Source organism: Onychomys torridus, chromosome 7 (genome assembly GCF_903995425.1).
Source record: "Onychomys torridus chromosome 7, mOncTor1.1, whole genome shotgun sequence".
Lineage (NCBI taxonomy): Eukaryota > Metazoa > Chordata > Mammalia > Rodentia > Cricetidae > Onychomys > Onychomys torridus.
The window spans coordinates 62,982,799-63,004,442 of NC_050449.1; the positions used below are offsets into that span (position 1 = coordinate 62,982,799).

At 42.5% G+C, this 21,644-nt stretch overlaps 1 protein-coding gene and 1 pseudogene across 3 annotated transcripts in view; both read left to right on the forward strand.

The window, feature by feature from the left end:
- Positions 1–8,594, forward strand: part of Ice2 (interactor of little elongation complex ELL subunit 2) — a 42,411-nt gene extending 33,817 nt beyond the window's left edge. For 2 of the 3 annotated variants that reach the window (XM_036193136.1, XM_036193137.1), the window contains exons 13-16: positions 234–318; positions 1,414–1,464; positions 2,949–3,207; positions 7,384–8,594. In XM_036193136.1, coding sequence (XP_036049029.1) covers positions 234–318; positions 1,414–1,464; positions 2,949–3,207; positions 7,384–7,512 — 524 coding nt within the window. In that variant the 3' untranslated portion in view covers positions 7,513–8,594. Of the gene's footprint in view, positions 1–233; positions 319–1,413; positions 1,465–2,948; positions 3,208–7,383 lie in introns of those variants that run through there. The other variant, XM_036193138.1, reaches the window with a different exon arrangement.
- A 7,401-nt stretch (positions 8,595–15,995) lies between these two features.
- Positions 15,996–21,407, forward strand: LOC118587606 (annotated as a pseudogene).
- The last annotated feature ends 237 nt before the right edge of the window (positions 21,408–21,644 follow it).

Below are 21,644 nucleotides of genomic sequence, written 5' to 3' on the forward strand. Positions count from 1 at the left end.
CAGCAAATATTTAAAAATGAATCCATACCATAATTTGTATTTTTTATCATTGTAAATTCAGGTTTACTTGATAGCTAGTGAGATATATTTCTCCTTTTAAATACAGAGTCCTTTATAGCTGTTAAAAACGTGTAAAAATCATCTTTATATAGAGAGACTAGTTAACTTTTTGGTTTGTTTTACTTTATAACCACAGTAACTTGAGTTTCTTTAAGTTCAATGTTTTCTTTTAGGGCATATTGATGCATTTACTTCAAAGCTTTTCATGCTAGAAGAAATCACCTCAGAAGAATTAAAAGAAAAACTTGCAGCACTCAAGTAAGGAAGTGCTTTGTGGTGGGCACTGAAAAGACTTCACTCCTGTAATGTGATCTTGGGTTTTCCTTTACCTCCAAATACTGATGATGTTTGATTATTTTCAAGATCTTGTGGGGCCCCCAACCCAGTTTACATTGTTTGTCTCCACCTGCAAAGAAGTGTAATGCTAATACTTGTCCATCCACTTCAGACAAAGGCGACTAGAGCCAGAGAGTGGTCGTGTTAAGTGCAGGGTAGCAAACATGGTAGCCCTGTGTAGAGAAGGCAAGGCTGAGACAGCCACAGACTTTCAGGCATTGCGATTATGTGACTGATTGGGTCCTCAGAACCCTGAGTGCCTCGTTGTGAGGGAAAATAGCTTATGCAGATTATCTCATTTTATCACACAACTTGGCAGGAAAGGCTTGTGGTAGCATCGTGGCCATTTCATAGACAAAGAAGCTGGGACTGAGTGCTCACAGGCTGAGCTGGGAGCACAACCTTGATAGTTAATGTGCCAAAGTCGCCACTGTTAGCTGCAAAGCCCCACTTGACACAGTTTGGTGAGGGAACAGTCAGACTTGAACTGTGCTTACACTAGTGTCCACTCTGTAAGAACTGCCTTATATGTGTGCATAGAAAAGTCATGACATTACTACCTAACCCTTTGCTCCACTTCTCTCAATGAAAGTTGTTTTGAAAGAGACATAGTAATGGGGATAAGTTTCTGTGTAAATGATGCACCAAGGAAATACCTAGAGTAATACTTCTGCTTTCCCTTCGGCAATCTGTTCCCGCCCTGTGCTTCTCTGCATTGTACACACATGAAGTCAAGTTTCTCAGCAGCTGATTACAGCTGGTCTGTAGTTTTATACTGTGTGGGTATTTTTTAATTATATAATTATAACTGCTCCAACATAGAACCAAATACTTCATGAACATGAAAAGAAGGAATTTAAGTGTCTCTCCCCAACACAGTCTACTTGCTGGTCCTTGTTCTGCATTATTTGCCTACTGCTGCCTTGCTGTGAGCAGTAGACCACATGTTTATTAGTGAGGCTTTGCTTTCTAGGTTTGTTTCAGTTTAATTTCACATCAGTTTCTTCTGTTTAATAGGATTTCAAGTTTATTTAACATTCTCCAACACATTCTAAAGAAATTGTGTAGGTAAGTACTTTGGGGTATTTTGCATAGATGTTTTTATTTGCTTTGCTGGAAGTTATTAGAAACTTTGTCAATATGCTATTAGAGATAGATGGAAAAACTAGAAGTGTACAATCATTTTACCAGAGTTAAAATTCTAAAAAATATGAGCAAAAGATAACATGATAGTGTCTAGCTGTAATGAAATTGCAAATGTATTTTTGTTCTCTCCCTCCCTCCCTCCTCCTCCTCTCTTATCTCTGTCTCTCTCTCTCTCTGTCTGTCTCTCTCTCCCTCTCTCCCCCCCCCCCCCCTCTCTCTCTCTCTCACACACACACACACACACACACACACACACACACACACACACACACAAAGCATGCTCACACACAAGAGAGCCTTACTGTAATTGCCCAGTCCCCAGTCTAACCTCACACTGTCAATCTTCTAAGATACATGAGTTTCATTGACTAGAAACTCAGTATTTGAAATGTTATTTATTCTTTCTTCCAAATAGTCATTTGCCTCCTTATATGATTAAGAGAGGGGAAAACCTCCCTAAAAGCCAGTAATTCTCTGGACCTCCTTTGTCAATACCAGTTACTTTCAGTTTTAAATGTAGCTTATTATGTTTGTAGACAGATCTATATAACTAAAGCTGATCATCTTTATTTTAATAATGTGGAAAAGAACTATTCTCTTTGCCTCTTTGGCCTAGAGGCTGTGTATTCCCAAGAAAACACAGTCCACTGCCTATGTGACTTTTGTTCTTTACGGTGATACATTGAGTCCCTTGTAGCTTTCCAATAAACAATGAAAAATGTAGCAGATTGGCCGTCATCAATTATTGTGTTAATAGAAGATTGTGATTGATGCTCTGACTTGTGTGCAATGAAAAAGCCAGGTCTGATTGAAGCCCTACTGTGCACAGAACTGTGGACAAATTGCCTCGTGTATCTCTCATGTTTGTTTATGCCAAATTTGGAGTTAAGCTTGAAACCATGTGTATGGGTAGTGGGGCAGAAGAGCAGTTAACTATAAACACATAAGCCTGCTGCTGTTTCTACATCTTTTCTACATGGTCCATCACCTTTTCTGACACTTTAGAATCCTGGACATGTCACATTTACCTTTGTGTCTGTATTCTCTTCCTTATTAGGAACTAAGTACAGTGCTGCATGGATGAAATATATGGTTGGAGTATATCATGGATTAGAGAGTTAGATGGATTGTTTTTCCATTAAATGACTGACTTTACAAATGGATCAAACAGTAAAAGAAAATGGTCACATATTTCTGAATTTTGGAATAAAAATGTTAAGATTGGTTGTCTGAAAGCTATAAAGTAGTTTTAAGGCTTCTGATAATCTTTACATTTACTGGTCCTGAACTACTTTTAGAAGTGGCATTATCTTCTTGTGGTAGCTCAGTTTTGTTCTGTGTGGTTAGAAGAACATGGTGAGATTGGCACTATAAGCCAGTGAGTTGAGTCTCTGTGTTGGATGCAGCTTGCAGGATGGGTCCTACTTGCTATCTCATGCAGCAGAAGACTCTTCACTCCTGATCTACAAAACCTCAGATGGAAAAGTTACCAGGACAGCATATAATTTGCATAAGGCACATTGTGACCTTCCTGGTGTACCTTCCAGTCTCTCGGTTCCTTGGGTTCCATTAGATCCCAGCTACCTGTTACCATATCACATCCATCATGGACGAATACCTTGTACTTTTCCGCCTAAATCACTGCGCCCTACAGTACAACCAAAGGTAAGATTTTTTTTTTACAATTGATATCCTATTTGGTTATTGATTACTAATCTGTTTCCCTGACTCCCTTCAACATGCCTGCATTTCCCCTGGTAACCATTCCCATCTAAAACCTGTGCCCATATTGTATGTAGGACTTCCTTGCTTGTAAGTTTTATAGCTCAGCTAAAGAAATCTGTGCTATCTTGCTTTAAGTGTATATGCATGAGGCATCCATGAAGTTCAGTGCCTTGGTTTCTGCTCAGTACAAACTTGTATTTTCTTAGTTCTTATTTATGTATATCCTCTTCCATTAAACAACTGAGACAATTTGCAAAAAATGTCCATATAATAAAATTATTATATAAGTAAAAATTGTTAGTAATATGATGAAATATTTAAAAGCAAGTATTAGTAATTAGTGAGTGAAGTGGCTTATTAAAAATACAGTAAAATGTTAAAGGCTAAGTTGAATTATGCTAAGTATTTTATAACTTAGGGTTTATTAAATTACTATTAATGTTTTATACTCATTATAAAACCCTTCTGGAAATGTCAGTTGAGGAGCATTTTGTCTTTCTTTCTTTTTTTTTTTTTTTGTTCCTAAAGACATGTTTCTCTGTGTAGCTTTGACTGTCCTCAAACTTGCTTTGTAGACCAGGCTGGCCTCAAACTCGCAGAGATCCACCTGCCTCTGTCTCCCGACTGCTGCGATTAAAGGCGTGCGCCACCACACCTGACTGAGCAGCATTTTTTTAACCTGGAATTTGAAGCCACAGCTGCAGGTGTGCTCTATGCTGTGTCTCTGCCCTGTCACCTGCTCTTCATGTCATGTCCTCAGTTGCAGTTTGAGCTTAGTTGTACAAAGACTTCTGCTGTCTGCAAATGAACCTGAATGTCCAGTGTATTTTCCTGCCCTGTTGCCCAAACACCTTTGAGTCAAATCACTGAGTTCTTTCATCTCTGTACGGTTCCCTGAGAGCTCCTATAGATGCACGTGTATGTCCTGTGAACACTCTCTTTTTTTCTTCCTTCTCTGTCACACCTAAGTAGTCAGTAAATGTCCCCAAATCCTTTTCAGAAAATAGCTTTTCCTACAGGTGCCAAGGACTTTAATTATTGATGTTGTTTTATTGTTCCCATTGGCTAGGATTGTACATGCTGTTCAGTTCTTTACCCTGATACCACCATTTGAGGAAATTGTTCTGTTTATTTGTCATTATTTTGGTGCTGGAGATTGAAGCTAGGCCTTGTACATGCTAAGTGGGCATTCCACTCTGAAACACCTTGCCCATTCCTAGTAAACTTTGATGAGAAAGTATAAATGTGGCAAACTAGTTGAAAAAATGAAAAAAAAAAAATGGAGAAAATTAGTAACTCTGTATTTATCTCCAGTTTTGGTGACTATTTCTAGTTTCTAAATACTCTTTTAAGTAGTGATTTTTAAAATCTAAGGAAATTTTTCTTTTTCTTTTTTTTTAAGATTTATTTATTATGTTATTATAGTGTTTTGCCTGCATGTATGCCTGCTGGCCAGAAGAGGGCACCAGTTCTCATTACAGATGGTTGTGAGCCACTATGTGGTTGCTGGGAATTGAACTCAGAACCTCTGGAAGAGCAGCCAGTGCTCTTAACCTCTGAGTCATCTCTCCCATCCAGAAATTTCTTAAGTAGCTTAAGAATAATTGAAAATATTTTTGAAAATCTGTATTCTAAGAGGACAGTTTTAATTTAGAAACACTAATTATAGTCTGTCAACTATAACATATAATTCTGTATGGGGGTGTCCCTTCTTCCTTTTTGGTGAAAATGAATGGTTTAATACCTTGCCCCTAACCAACTTTAATTTGAAGAAAACATGCAGGTTTTTGTTTTGTTTGTTTGTTTGTTTTTCAAGACAGGGTTTCTCTGTGTAGCTTTGTGCCTTTCCTGGGACTTATGCAGGATTTTTTAATACATTTTTTCTTATTTTATGTACCAACCACAGTTTCCCCTCCCTTCTCTCTTCCAGTTCCCTCCCCCCACCTCCTTTCTTCCCCCGCATCCACTCCCCAGAAAGGATAAGGCCTCTCATAGGAGTAAAAAAAAAGCATGGTATATCAAGTTGAGGCAAGACCAAGCTCCTCCACCCTTACATGCAGGGTGTTTTTAAAAGAATTGAGAGATACTGTTATACTTTATTGGTTAGACTGACTCCAAACATTGAATGCTTATGCCTTAGAGACACTTGGAAGATTTAACTTTCAGTGGAGTGGTCTAACTGTGCTATAGTATAACAAGAAAATTCATTTGGACGAGGAGAAATTCTGTGTACTCAGGACTTGAACACATATACATTCTAACAGTTCAGTCATGGCTATCACTGGACAGTGTCTGGTGCAGGGACAAATGCTCTGAGTTTATCTGGGACCAGCCTGTTGCACAGCCCAGCCCTGGGGACATAGACATTTAAATAACTAATGTTGCCTTGGTGTGTTCTGAAATCGGCAGAACTCCTCCTGCCACACCTAGTCTGTTGTAGATACACGTGGGTATCCCCAGGATACTCTGTTCTTTTTTCCTTTCTTTGTTATGCCCAATTAGTCAGTAATGTCCCAACGCCCTTTTAAGAAATAGCTTTCCTGCAAATGCCAAGGAATTTTTAATTTTTGATTTGTTGTTGTTCACATTGGATGGAATTATGTATGCTGTGCAGTTCTCCACCCTGATGTCACCTCCTTGCCTTCCTAGCGAGGCCATGGAAATAGGACTTTAATAATTCCAACCAAGCTCAGCACCTGTCGGGTTCTAGGCTTAGGAGATATGCAGAAAGCTTTCTGAAAACTGGGAAGTCAGAGCCTGTATGAAATAGCTGACTGCATCTCTGTTGTAGCCTTGCCTTGGTGTGATCTTCCATTCCTAGTGCTCTTGAACCAAGTGCTCATCCCTGGACAGGGCCTGCAACTCTGAACCCTGACGCCAGTATGTTCCAGTAGACCTGCTTAACTTCCTACTGTACCAAGCATCTGCTGCCCTTCACCACTATAGGTTCCATAATGGGCATTTCCTGGACACTTACACAGTTTTCAAAATGTTTTCCTTTCTCAAAACTCAATTAGTGAGTACCTTCAGGAAAAATACCAGCTGAGTGGGGAAGTGACAAGTGTCTGAGAATCAGCGCTTACTGTAAGAAGATCATTGAAGACACAAGCATCAGAGATGACAGACACTGGCTGACTAAAGCTCTGGTTTGCCACCATTCGAGCCGTGTAATTTACAAACCAACCCTAAAAGCTCTGGAGGAGAAAGCAAAGACACTGGTTCTGATGTATCCTTAGGGAACCACAGTGCTGGCACTTCACTTTTGGGCCGGACTGAGAGAGAGCTTGAATCCCCACCGCCACTTACCCTCCCGTCTGCAGGACTGACTGCATGGGATGTACAGAAACACTGCCTTAGTGAGGGGCTAGGGGACTGAAGGCAGGTACAGGCCGCTTTTGGGAAATGGTTGCAGGCGGTACAACTTTGGTCTTGTGTGAGGTCTCTAAGTGGCCAGGAAAGTGACAACATTTCCCAAGTCTCTTTAGCCACCTTTCCCCTTGCTCTGAGATTCCAGGAGCTGGATGCAAGTTAGAGCAGGCATGAGGGGAGCCGGCATTCCTCTCAGCTCTCTCCATCTCCTCTTCCTCTTCCTTTCCCTGTTTCCCTTGCTGTCCTGTTCTCTTTCCATCCTCAATTTTCTCTCCTCTGGTTTCTCCCCCTCCTTTGCTTTCACATTTTTAATCTCTTCCTTTCTAGACTTTTTCTGTCTTCTCTTTCACCGTCTGATCTTCTTCTTGCATTGTGCCATCTTACTCTCTGTCCTCCCTTTACATGTCCTCCCCCTGTCCTCGATCCTCTGCTTCCTTCCTGCTTGCCACGAAATTGCACACTGTCCCAAAAGGTCTGGTCTTCCTTACTTTCTAATTCCGAATCTTTTAAAGTAACAGCAGTTTTCAGCTGAGCCCTACTCCAGCTTCTGTCCTCATTGTTGCCAGAAGTTTAATGCTTTTAAAACTGGGTCAGATTCAAATTCTTAAATAGCCACATGGCTAGGACTTAAAAATCTACAAAGGATAGTTCCCAGATTGAGAGTCCCTGAGTAAATGATGCAGGGTTGTTTGTGTGCAGGCATGTTGTGAATGTATTAAGTTGTTTGGCTCTTGATTTATCCCTTAGGTTGGTGGGACAAGAATGCCTCTTCGTAGCCACAAGAATCCAGTTTCCATGGAAACCAAAAGCAGTTGCCTGCCTGTTCAGCAAGTTGAAAATGAAGGAGTGGCTCGGAATAAAAGGAAAATAACGTAAAGACTGGACCATGGAAAATGAAGTTTCAGAAAAACCAGTTGTACCAGTGTTTCACGTTGAACTTTGAGGGGAAACGTGCCCTAAAAAAGCAGCTAGCAACAAGAGTGTTTCTCCTTGCTATCCTGGAGTTCTTACAAAGTGCCTTGGAAACCTACTGACTGTGGGAAGGGCAGTGCCAGCAGTTAGTGTCCCTCCTCACCCCTGCATGGAGAAAGACAAATATTTTTATAGTTCTCTTTTCTAAAGATCACAGATAGGAAAAGCACTTGCTGTTTTAGAAACTGTCATGTGTTATGTTAGTAATTTGATTGTATTGCTAGTCTAATGAGACTGGCCCAAACGGTTAACTGTGGCCTCTGTTAGAAGCAGCTGTGTGCGTTGTTCATGGTCCATTTTTGTCAGTGTCAACACTGCTGTTGATGTGTTTGAAACCCTCTTGAAATTCCATTGTGGACACCAGAAATGAAAACAAGGAAGATCCCTATGTCTGAAAAGTGGCAAGTGAATATTTTCCTGCTAGGCAACCACACATGTGTTTTCTAAAACACTAGCATTCTGTGGTGTGACAGCTTTAGTGACAGTGCCTCTACAGCTTTGCACAAACTCCATCTGAGTGTGGTGGAACACTGCCAAAAGCCAAGAGAGCATGAGCATGCAGGCACTCCAGGAGAAAGCTTGAGCACTCCATCAGGCATAGGTAAGGTGCCGTAAAGCCTAGGATTTTCTTACTCTTTTCCTCATTTGTCCTAATTCGTTCAGAAAGCAGCATCAGCAGTGGGTTTGGCCAGTTTCGATGTGAGGGGACAAACCTATTCACTTTTTGTTACCTACTTTTTAATAAACACTAAAGGTATCAGAAATGTGTTTGCAGCCTCAGAAATACAAGATTTATAGCCCAAAGGCAATTTTCATGTTGTTTTGGGGGAGTGTGTGCATGTGTGTGTCTGTATGTGTTCCATGGAAATTATACCCAAAAATCAGGGTTTAGAGAAAGGGCTGTTGCAGAGGACCAGATTGATTCCCAATCACATGGCTGCCCACAACCATCTGTAACTCCAGTTCCACAGGATCAGATGACCTAGTCTGGCCTCCATGGGCACTCTTATGTATATGGTATACATATATACATTTTGATAAAACATCTATGCCCATAAAATAAATTCTCTTAATGAAAAAAAAAAACAAAGACTCAAATCCTCTAAAGTATTTTAAGCTGAAATTTTTATCTTCTACTATCAAGTTTTGTTTTGAATTGATTTTGTGAGAAGTTGGTTGCCTAAATTATTAGTACATATCACCATATGGATTTTTTGTTTTGTTGTTTTGTTTGAGACAGAGTCTATACATAGCTCTGGCTATCCTATAACACAGAAATCACCTGCCTCTGCCTCCTGAGTGCTGGGATTAAAGTTGTGCACCACCATGTCCAGCTACTGTATGGATTTTAATGTATCATTTCCTCAGCCTGCTACTCTCCTTTTAAAAGACTTAACTTTCTCCATAAACTTTGTCACTTATGCACATATCCAGAAATATTTTAGTTTTGACTCATTTGGCATTCAGCCTGGGAATGTGGGGTAAGGGATCCCTTTGGAATTAGCTCTTTTCCAAAGCTAGACAATGTTTGCTGCAGTCTGAACGTTGAAGACTGCCTTGACTGCCTCTGTCTACAGTGATTATTTTCTAATTATCAAGCCTGGGAACAGTTCTGATCACATAGAGCTGGTTTTCCACTGTACTTAACAAAGGCTCTTTTTAAACACATATTTGATGTCTTTTGTTCTTGATTTTTAGCATAAAAGCAGGGTAGTGATGTTGAAAATAGCTGTAGCAACATTTTTGTTGTTGATTTTATCTTTTTTCTTTAATACAAGCTGGGGGTTACCTCAATATTAGAGTACTCACCTAGTATGCCTGTGATCAAAGGTTCTGTCTAGATGCATAGGAAGAAAAAGAGATATTAGGATATTGTGAACCTAAACCTGGCTCGTATATTCTTTTGTGTGAAAGTATAATTTATGTAAATGTCTTAGAAAACAAGTTTAAGAAGTTGACTACAGCACTGTGTCATGAAATGTCACTAGGTCACTATTGTCCTCTTGTCACATTCACAATATTGTTCTTTACTTGACAGTAGACAGTAACTTGGGGGGGGGGGGACAGAAGCATATTTGTTTACTATTTAATAACAATACCAGTAGATACATGTTGTATTCAGGAATGAATAGATATCAAGGACAGATGGCTACATGAAACCCTGTCTCAAATCAGATTTTTCTTTTCCTTGTAGGTGTACATTCTAGTAGAGGAATTTGTGTGGTGAGAGTTCTGATAAAAAGTCATCTTGAAAGCTCTCTTGAGCTGGGGGTGTATAGCTCAGTTGTAGAGAGCTTGCCTAGCATACCTGAGACCCTGAGTTGCACCCCTACACTACAAAAAAAGACATAGCACATAACCAAGTATTGATAATTAAGGAAGGAGTTTCTGAGATAAAAACTTCAGCTGGTTATTTTTGTTTTTTCCATGGGATGAGTTAGAGAAGGAAGGTGCAGATTATGAAAAGGTGAAAGGTGGCCAGAGCCCAGGCTGTGAATATGGAGATGACTGAGCAAATCATAGTTTAGACACTGGGATCCTATCCCACACAGCTTGGAAACCTATAGTGAAGTTTAAGAAAAAATGTGATCAAGTATGTGCCCAAAAAGGCCGTTTGTCAGTATTATTCTACAGAATGCACTGGGAAAAAGTTGAATATTGTAAGGTAGGATTAGAAATTGGTAACAAGTCAGCACTATCCATCGAGTACAGCTTACCTAGAAGCATTCATAACACTGGAAGAATGATGGTGTTCTGCACTAGAGAAAATAAAAATGTAGTTAGAGAGGGAAGAAAGCACACTGTTGCTTTAGCCGTTTCTACTCCCTGGACTCTGGTTGTGGACGCCTTGGTGCTGAGTATTAGTTACCTAATGTGACATGTTTGAATGACAAAGACTGTCCAGGTGCAGCTCAGCACTCCGCCCCGAGCTCAAAGGTTCTTCTGTACTTGCAATCATGTTGTTGACTGGAGACATCCACTTCCTCCAAGCCAAGGTTCACATGCATGTATGTAGGTAGAAGGCCTTGGTTCTTGTGTTGTCGCAGTAGGCCATGGGCCCTTTTTGTCTGGACTGCTGTGTAGCGCAGCCCAAATGTCCTCACAACACAGCAACCTGTACACCCCAGCATTAGCAGCCTCAGAAAGGCAACAAGGAAGTGATGGTGTCTCAGAGTTCAAGCACTGACTTCTGCCATATTCTCCTGGTTAGAAGTAAGTCGCTAAGTCCACAGTCTTGAATGCTCTGTGAGGGGAGGAATACACAAAGACTATGTGAACCTATTTATTTAAATATTTATTAATTGAGAATTTCATAGTATGATTTGATCATATTCACTCCCCCGCCCCCAACTCTTCCTAGATCCACCCACCTCTCTAACTATTCAACTTTAGATTTTGTGCTTGTTTTTGGTTTATAAACCCATCAACTCCAATGTGTGTTATCCAGATACTCTTGGTTATGGGGCCTACCCTGGAGCATGGTCAGCCTAACAAATGACTCCCTCTCCCAGCAGCTATCAGTTGTCAATAACACAATAATAGTTTTAGGGGTAGGACTTCATTCCCACCTCCAGTCAGTCATGCTGGGATTTGTCTGGCTTGAGCTTTTGTAGGTCTTATGCATACTGTCACAATCACTGTGATAGTTCGTATATTCATCCGCCCAGTTGTAACTGGAAAGTGACATTTCCCCTTAGCTATTCACCATTGTGACTCTTAACATCTTTCTATCCCCTCTTCCATGAAGATCCTTGAGCCTTGTGGGGAACAGTGTGATATAGGCATGCCATTTAGGAATGAGTAATCCCTATCCTCTTGTTCACAGCACAGGAGCTGTGGGTCTCTTGTTTATTGCCATCTGCTGCAAGAAGTAACTTCTCTGATAAGGGTGGGAAGATGCACTGATCTATGGCTACAGCACTAAGTCATTAGGAGTCTTTATGTAATGCTACGTTCATTTAGCAGAATAATGGTAGATTCTTCCTCTAGGGCCAGTGATGTGTCTAGCCATAGGTTCTTGACCCCATTAACAATGGCAGGTAAAGGTTCTGTCTGATTGATTGGGATTTAAATCCAATCAGACAGTAGTTGGTTATTCCTATAGCATTTGGGCCACTATTGCACCGCACCAGTGGCTATATCTTGCCAGGACAATTATTATGGCAGCTTATAGGTATGGATCTATTTTTAAACCACCATACATGCCATAAACACATTTAAGACTTAGTGTGTAGAAAGAAAAGAAAGACTTTTAAAAAGGAATTAGATATATCTTACCTACTGTCTTAGGCTAAGGCAGGAGGATTTATGAATTTGAGGTCAGCATGAGCTGCACGGCAGAACACTGATTCAAAAGATGTCAGTTACTATCCGCACATTAAATCTGAGATAAAAATTACTTGTGTCTTAAACATTTGAGCTCAAGTTAGAAGCCACATCAATACAGATTTTAGAGTCACTGATGTATCTATGGTGATTGAAATTGGAGCAAAGGGCAAAATGGAGCAGCAGAAATGAATAAGGAAAAGAATAGCAGGGAAAACTGGACATCTTGGTTGCACTAGAAAATGCTTAGAAAATGGTGGGAGCATATCAGGACACAGGGCTAGCTGAAAGGAGTCCCAGGTCCAAGAAAATTTGAATATTAAATGACTGTAGTAATCATCTGCAGTCCTCTGAGTAAAATAATAATTCAAGAGTCACTGACCATAAATGAATAAATAAACAGGAGGGGGCCATCCAGTTCTACAGTATGCCAACCAACACATGAAATGATGGAATTAGAAAAATCACCCATTTGTAATTGCTAGAGTAATTTAGCAGTCAACAGATATTAAAGTTAGTGAGAGTTCGGTGATAAATAGGAACAATTACATAGTCTTATTTAAAGAATCACCCTGAAAATTGTTTATTATTTGGTGAATATAGTGTGTTTATCAATTTACTTAGAGTTGAAGAAACTGTCCTAAGACAGAATGTTGTCACTAGTAAGATACAGGAAGACAGCAGGTGTGTTTCCTAGTTTGCACCAGGAGGAAGTAATGTCAGTAATGTGACATCTTCCTGGCATAAAGGTGTCCATCATGAAGAAACACCCAGAGAACCCAAGCCAGAGACAGTCTCTAAAACAAGTGGTTTGGGGATTTTCAAGAATCCCAGCATCCCTGTGAAAGACACAGGAAAGCTGTTGTCTTAGGGTTTCAATTGCTGTGAAGAGACACTGTGACCATGGCAACTCTTATAAGGAAAACATGTAACTGAGGTGGCGACTTACAGTTTCAGAGGTTCAGTTCATTATCGTCATGGTGGGAAGCATGGGGGCATGCAGGCAGACATGGTGCTGGAGAAGGAGCTGCTGCATGTTGATATAAAGGCAACAGGAGGTAGACTGAGTATCACACTGAACAAAGCTTGAAGGAAGGAGACCTCCAAGCCCACCCCCACAGTGACACACTTCCTCCAGCAAAGCCACACCTCCTAATAGTACAACTCCTTTTGGGGGCCATTGTCTTTCAAACCACCACAACTGTTTAACTGTTTCTGCTTGTGGACACTAGCTAAATGTGACTCATGACCATGGTTTGGACTTGGTTCCCACTCTAATGGAGAGTATCATGCAAACAACATAACTTGGAACATGTAGTAGTGAGTAATGGTAGGTAAAGGCTACTCTCGTTTTACCATTGTGATGTCAGAAAGTGTCCCATACTTGGGAAGTAAATGCCTATATGTATATTGATAGGAAGCATGATGTCTGTAACTTATTTACAAATTGGAAGATTCAGGTGTGGAAATGGTAGCAGGGAGAGTTGATGTCAGGTACACAACAGTGTGTATGCTTATGTGTATTTCTGCAGTGTTTGTATGAATTTATGGCTGTTGCAGAATAGATCTTTTTTGAAAGGTACTGTTTACATTGTAGGGAGTCCAGGGAAAGAAAATGAACGTGGGAATGTTTTAGACTCTCAGCCGTCCACAGATTTCTTACTGTGAAACAGCAGCAGCACAGCAAGCTGAGAGCTAAGTGGTGAAAAGAAGCATGGAGAGTAGAGAGGTACTGAGCAGTATGTGGAGGGGTGGATCTGAAACCAGAAAAGGAACCAAGCAGGCAGGATTTGGGTTTTCGAATGGTGTGGACTTGTATTTTCAGGTTTCAAGACATCTGCCTGCAAGATGAATTAGTAAGCACACTAAGGAATTTAGCAGTTGGCGGAAAGTACTGGCGAAGACTAGTTGGGAGCCCTTGGAAAGGACTACAAGACAGATGAAGAAGGTCAAGATACTACTTACCAAGGTTCCATTTGGAAAGAGTCCCCATATACCCTCTGTCCCTTCACCCATCCCCATATACCCATCTGTTCTCCCCAGTCCTGTGGCTGCCATGACACTCGGTGGAATTGACCCCACCTACTGTATTGTGTATATGTGCTATGTTATCTTCATCCATTCCTGTGTTGGTGGACATTAAGCTGGTTCCATATTGTCATTATTCCCACCTTTTCAATGTCTGGACTCAACTCTATAGGCAGCTAGGCACTGAGAAAGAAACTGAAGGTCCAGGGACTAAAGAGATGGCTCAGTAAACCTGTACTGCTCATGCAGAGGACCTGAGTAAGTCTTAGCAGGACTCAAGTTCCATGTTCAGACACATTTTCACAATACTGACTCAGTTTATGTTAGCTTACCTCATTTAAGAGCAACAGAAGGCTAGGTGTGGTGGATCCACAGTCCCAGCAGCCCATGGGGGGCTGAGGTATGAGGAACACAGATTCAGAATCAGCTTAGGCTACACAGCGGGACCCTGTCTCCAAAACAGGAGAAGGAACAGAAGTGAAGATTCCAGTTAGATTCAACAATTGTGAGATAACGTATGTTGAAACTTCTTCTACACATTCTTCCCAGCTGCAAAGCTTGTCTGCACTTGAATACAAGGCCTCCGCGTCTCCCCGTAATACCACCACCAAGGGCCAAAGCTCATCAGTCCCTGGCCTGTTCCATCGGCTCTCAGAGCCTCACCACTGGCACACAGTGTTCTCAGGTCCTGTGAGTGTGTTTGCAAACCAGTCTTTCCACAGACCTCCGTCCAACCTAAACTGCTGAAACAGGCTTTAAACTGTAACGTTTTTTTTTTTTTTTCATCCCACCTATTAGCTAGGACTCCAATAAATAAAGACAATATTGTGTCCAGCACCAGTTTTACTGACTCTGTTATTCTCGGTGAGGCAATATTCACCTTTGTCTCTGAGGGTTTCAGCAGAAAATGAGAAAGGGCTGATCAACGGGTACTGAGCATTAGTTGGAAAGGAGAAATGAGCCTTGGTGTGCTACTGCCCCACACAGTCACAACAGGCAAAGGTAATAGACTATATATTCCAACAGGTTCAAAGAGAGGGTTTTAAACAGTTTAACTTCAAAGAAATGTTAAATGCTTAAGGAGTCAGATATGCTCACCCAATCTGAACATTACATAATAATGTATACATGATTCAAAACATGAGATAATACTCCAGAATTACAGACAAATTTAATGTCAATTAAAACTGATCGTTTGGGAGGCACTGGATGCATCCTCAATAATAGAGGCTAGAAAGTAAATAGATTCAGTTAAATGGTGGCTTTAAGATCTGTTTGTTTTATTGGGTGAGAGAGTTGGTACTCCTGCACAACTAAGAAATAAAATGTGTTTAGACTGGAGAGAAGGTTCCATGGTTAAGAGCTCTGGCTGCTCTTTCTTCCAGAGGTCCAGGTTTAATTTCCAGCTCTAACATGGCAGCTCACAACTGTCTTTAGCTCCAGTTCCAGGATGTGGACCCCCTCTTCTGCCTTTCAAAGGCACTGCATGTTGCATGCATGTAGTACACAGCCATGCAGGCAAAACAACCATATGCATAAAAATAAATCCTTTTTTAAAATATAGTGTATTTTACATCTAGTTTGTGTATTGTGGAAGTAGTGTCTTATTTTTTAACTACATAGTCTAGGGCCTGACAATACTGCAAACACATTGCTGTAATGCAAAATAACAACAGAATGCATTTTGCAAGTATGTCTGCCCTTCGCCCCAGCAGAAGTGGTGAGAATTCTAACTCCCCCGTGCCTCTGCAGGCAGCTGACAGTCCCTTCTGCCCAGCTCCGATCTTCAATCTCATACAGTTGCACAATGAGTTACTGGCTTCAGAGTACAGAAAGAGTGCTGAAGGAAGTTGTGAAATGGCAGAACATTAGACTTGACCATCTCTGTATCCCAGGGTGTGTGGGGAGGCTAATAGAGTGGTCGGTCAGTTCCTAATTCAGTTTGGCTCTTTTTAATGCTACACCCTAGTGCCTGGAAACTTTTACTCATAAGGAGCCAGGACTGTGTAACTTAGTAAGTGCCTCGGGCCAAAATGTCATTCTGTATCCAGGGGAGTGCTGAGTTTGCTGACAGCGAGCCTTCTGCCTCCCAGCAGCCAGTGCTACAGCTAATTCACATCCAGCAGGCTAAGGCTGTCAGCTACAACTTTGAGGGGTAAGGAAATGTGAGAGGATGAGCTTTGAGGTAGACAGCTGAGAGAGTGAGAGACAGACAGAGATAGAGACTGAGAGTATAGAAGCCAGAGTCAACCTTGGGTATCTTTTTCAGTCTTTCTCCATCTTATTTTTGAGACAGGGTCTCTCGCTGAGTCTGGAGCTCTCTGGATCAGCTAGGCTAACAAGATCCAGAGATCTGTCTGTCTGCATTCCTCTAATGCTAGGATTACAAGTTCACCACCATGCCCAGCTTTTTTACATGGGTTCTGGGGATTACACCGCATGCATTTCACCAGCTGAGCTCTCCCCATCCCCCAGAGCCGGCGACTGTTGGATGAGGGAGTGGTGGGGAGAGCAGATGGAAATAGCACAGAGGATGACTCTCAACCCTTACCAGTGGATATGATCCATCCCTTCTCTCTTCACGCTTTAGTCTTTTTATCCCTAAAGTCCTCATGGTAATGCCTTTCCAGCATATTCTATAGGCTACAGTAGCCGCTTACTAGTAAATAATGGATGGGCAAATTCCTTTTAGACAACAAATCACTGTGTAAATGTGAAATGTCAGATTGAATCAGTGAAGGGTACTACCATAGGGGCCAAACTTTGAAAGGAGTTTGGGAAACGCTGGGAAATGAAGCACAACAGACACTGCAGAGGGATAACTAGACGTGAGCTGTTGGAATGGTGAATGGGGTGAAGGCCTCGCCTACAGCGGAGGAGAGAGGAGCCAGCCTACAGAATGTGCTAGAGGAACTTGTGTTAAGAAATACTGTGGGGCACTCTAAGACATGGGGTCAATTAAAAGCTTTTCATGGGAGGTGGGAGTAGGGTAGGCAACATGGCTGACTTTCTCTAAGGAGCATCATTGTACAAGAGATAGGGGACAGGTTGGGAAGGAAGGAAGTCTGAGGGCAGCATTGGGAGGCTGCTTTTTTGATGTAAATCAAGGTGACCACTCTTTGCTGGCTAGCCAGCCACACTGTGTCTTTAGTGCCAACCAAACCTGCCATATTTGTGGGTATGCAGCCATGCCCTGGCTTTGAGGTCCAGTAGCAAATATACTAGAGAGAGATGGGTAAATCAAAGGGTGTTGAGTCCTGCAGCCTTCTCATGAGCACATCAGATGCCTGTGCTTACTTGACAGCATAGAGCTAAATAAAGTAGGGGTTCCTTTCCACACTTTCTCTATAGAGAATTAAGCTCCAGATGCATCATTTGAAGAGACTCGGGCTCTAGAAAAAGACGGGTGACTTCCTGGGAAAGTCATTTAAGAAACAGTAGCTTGAGTTGGAGAGATGGCTCAGCAGTTAGAGGACCCAAGTTCGATTCCCAGCACCTGTAATCCCAATTCCAGAGGATCCAACAGACATGCATGTGGTATACATACATATATGTAGGGAAAACATACATACAAAGTAACAATATATAAATCTTAAAAAAAATAAATAAAATAGCCAGGTGGTGGTGGTGGTGGTGGCGGCGGCGGCGGCGGCGGCGGCGGCGCATGCCTGTAATCCCAGCACTCGGGAGGCAGAGGCAGGTGGATCTCAGTGAGTTCAAGGCCAGCCTGGTCTATAGACTCCAAAGCTACAGAGAAAGCCTGTCTCGAAAAAACCCAAATAAATAAATAAATAGATGATAGATAGATAGATAGATAGATAGATAGATAAAATAACAACTGAGATTTAAGGATGTATCTCAGCTGGTAGAATACCTACCTAGCATGTATGATGCCTCTGGTTTGACTGGGCATGGCGGCACGTGCCTGTAACCCCAGCACTGAGGAAGCTGAAGCAGGAGAAGCAGAGGTTCCGGTCATCCTTGGCTGCGTCTAGAGCCCCTGGCCAGCATGGGCATTTGACTGACCCCTGCCTCTACTAGCACTGTTACATCTCCTGCACCTCCAGTGACTAGGTGTGCACCCCGAGTGTTGATTATTTTTTTTCTTTTCTTTGGTTTTTTGAAGACAGGGTTTCTCTGTGTAGTTTTGGAGCCTGTCCTGGATCTCACTCTATAGACCAGGCTGGCCTCGAACTCACAGAGATTGGCCTGGCTCTGCCTCCTGAGTGCTGGGGTTAAAGGCGTGCGCCACCACTGCCTGGCTGGAGTGTTGATTTGTAAGAGTCTTTTGCTGTGTCAGTTCATTGTCCATAAATATGTCACCGTTGAAGGCCCCACTTCAGCCCCTATGTTTTTACTTTATCCTTCCCTCTAAACTGGTAAATTTTTTAAGCAGCATTGCTTGGTTTCTAAATTAGTATAAACACTTGATCGGGCCCATAGATCTCTACTTTGAACCTCATAACAAATGATTAAATGTCCTTATCACAAGGAAAGCAATCCTGCCGCATCCTTCAACTCCAGGCCGGACTGTGGCTTTATGTACCTTTAACCCCAACTGGGCAGTTCTCTAGCCTCCTGCTAACCTCTGTCCTCTTAGTCACCAGCCTTGGCTGGGGATGACCGTTAGCTTTTCCTCAAAACTCCGCTCCAATGACCGGGATTTGCTTTTGACAGAAATACTTAAACAGAGGAAGATAGTCTCCACAATAGAGTGATTAATCATATCCCGAGTGACCAATGTTGCCACCAGCCTTTATTCAGGATGGGTTGTGTAAAAATAAACAGTCACACCTCTACCCGGCCACTTCCTGCCTGGCCAGAACGCATGGGTGTGTGTTCTATTTCCTCTTTTACTTACGTTGTGCAATAACTTCAAAGAATTCTAAGTAACTGAAGCATTGGCCCAGAAGGAGGGGCTTGCTTCTCTCTAATGGTTAACTGTCCCTCACAGGGCCAGTCTTTTCCTCCTATATTCTTGGAGTGCTTGTGTTTCTTTTCTGATACGTTTGCCAACCAACCTATAATTTTTTTTGCTTCCATGAGACCTTGTGGAGGAGGCATTTCCTGTTGCCCATCTGTTGCGCAGCCCTGCCCAGTGCCTGGCACTTAGTAGAATCTAATGTTGGTTACATTGCATGAACCCATCCTGGGAGTCCTTGAGTGTTACAACTAGATTGATCCTGACAGCTTTGGGGAGGGGGGAGTTTGTTTTCATCTGTCACACGATACGTGCTTTTTTTATTTTATAATTTAATTTAATTTTACATATCAGCCACAGATTCCCGTCCTCCCTCCTCCTGCCCCCTCAATAAGTGCTTTTTTTTTTCCCTCAAATTTCATAGAAAAGTATTTGTAAACTTGATAAGAGCTGGGTGTGGTGGTGCACATCTCTAATCCCGTCACTGGACAGAGGCAAGGGGATCTCTGAGTTTGAGGCCATCCTGGTCCATGGAGCGAGTTCAAGGACAGCCAGGACTACACAGAGAAACCGCCTCAAAAACCAAAACACAAACAAACAAACCAAAAACTGTCAATAAGAAAAATTCTCTGTCTCTAATCCTAACAGTCTTTCTGAGTCCTTCCTTTTGGGCTGCATAACCTGAGACTGGAGTTGTATTTTTGACCCCACCCTAGTTGCTATAGCTGATGAATCATAGAAACCAGAGTCGGGAAAGACCAGTGAGATCATCTGGCCAGTCTCTAGCTCAGGGAGTGGAGCCCTGGAATGTGGGGATGACCACAAAGAGAGAAGAGATGCAGCTAGGGTGGAGGGAACAGCTGGCCCATTACTTTGCCTTTTTCCTACCACAGTCCTGAGACCAACCCTCTTAGAAAGCAGTCAGGCATCCCCAGTGCCCTGGGAAGAGCAGATGCTGGCCTGCAGAGGGACAGTGCTGAAGTTCAGTTGTCTGAGTAATAACGCTCGATTATGAATCATCCAGTGATATTCAACAGTCTTAGAAACTGGGACTCCATCTTTGCATAACTTGATTAATCTAGGAGCTTGTAAGGACCTTAGAGGTAACCTGGGCCAAAAATGCATTGTGTCCAGATGCTGAGAGACTAACATTGGGTAAGAAGGTAAGAAAGCCCAGATGTACACAGGGCAGGAACCACCCTTGTCCCTCTGTGTCCTGTAGCCTCACAGTATCCATCTTCCGGGGCTTTCCCGCACTCACCCCTTCCTCCCTAAGTCTCCATTTCTTCCTTGTTCTCTCTTGGTTCTGTTGTCTGAAGAAATGGTAGAGCTGACTTTGTATCCGTACCAGCTATCCACTGTAGGCCTGACCTCTGCCACCCTGAATGAGCAACACAGAAGCAGGTGAAGCCCCTCTTAGCCCACCTGAAACCTATCCCCACCTCCCTGACTTCCCTTCTGGAAGTTTCTGTTCGTCCAGCTGTGGAGCCTTAGTTTCACCTCCTATTTCTCTTCTACCCTTGTCCTTTAGATTTGATGGGTCACAGTGCCCCAGGCTCCCTTGGTGTCTAGCCAAGGCTCCCATTGGTGTCTAGCCAAGGCTCCCATTGGTAACTAGACCCAGAGACAGGGCAGAGCAGACCAAGGAAGTAGAGAGTCTTTGGGCAGGCACTGATGAGACTGTGGAGACAGATTTACATGTGAGGATTCTAGAATGCTGCAGGATGGCTTCTCTCTTATACTGAGCACCAGACTCAACTGGCAGTGATCTGTGGTTCTGGGTTAGGAAGTCTAACTGATAAGTTAACACTAGCCTAGATCTTTGACCACACTGAGATACCTAGCTTTCCCCAAAGCTCAGGGCCAGGTCATGATGGTCAGCTGGGGTTTAGGTTTCTTCATGGTTGAGCCTGTGTGATGCTGCAGGACAGATTGCATATACACACAGTATAGCCACTATGGAAGGTAACATCCCCAGTGAGTGTTCTGGCTTCTGGTTCTAGACACTTGTGTGGTCACTAATGCAGCTAGAAGGCTCAGCCTCAAGTCTGAGGTTGGGGGGTACCATACTAATCCATGACCACATCAACCTACCTGCTAGTTCCTATACCAGAACCCCCTCCAAGGACCCAATGATAGAATGTCTGGGGTTCATTTCCCTGCCATGTCTGACACTTTTGAGCACAGAATGAGGTTGAAGGCTCTTGGTGCCTGGAAACAAATGAGAGAAACAGTAAGAGGTATGGGAAGCCACTGTACGATGCTGGTAGATCCCAACCATGTCTACCACAGAATATGGGGGCAGATGCTATTGGCATGAGCACAGTGTTTGATGTTATGGTTGCCGATGCTGAGCTCTTCCAGTCTTCAGCTCATCAAGAACATGGTCATCACCGATTATGAAAACCTGGAGAAAAACAGACAAGATGAAATCCTAGAGGCTGGGGAACAGCCTGGGTGGAAACTGGAACCATTTGTTTCCATTCTAGTGGCTAGCATTCCACCCCCTGACAATACTAGTTGACCAGCCAGGAGTGCCAGAATGTTTCACTGATAGCATCCAAGTAGCTACTGCCTACTCTGGTCCCTTGCTGGACTCATGGTCTCAGTCAGTAGCATAAAAGAAAGAGCCTGTCTTCACCACCTGCTTTCTCTCACCAGATGACTTTGATGCTGGATCCCCTTGTTTAGTTGCCTTCTTTAGAGCTGGTGCTGTGCCCTACAATCCATAATACACATCTGACTTCCAACAGTGCCTTGT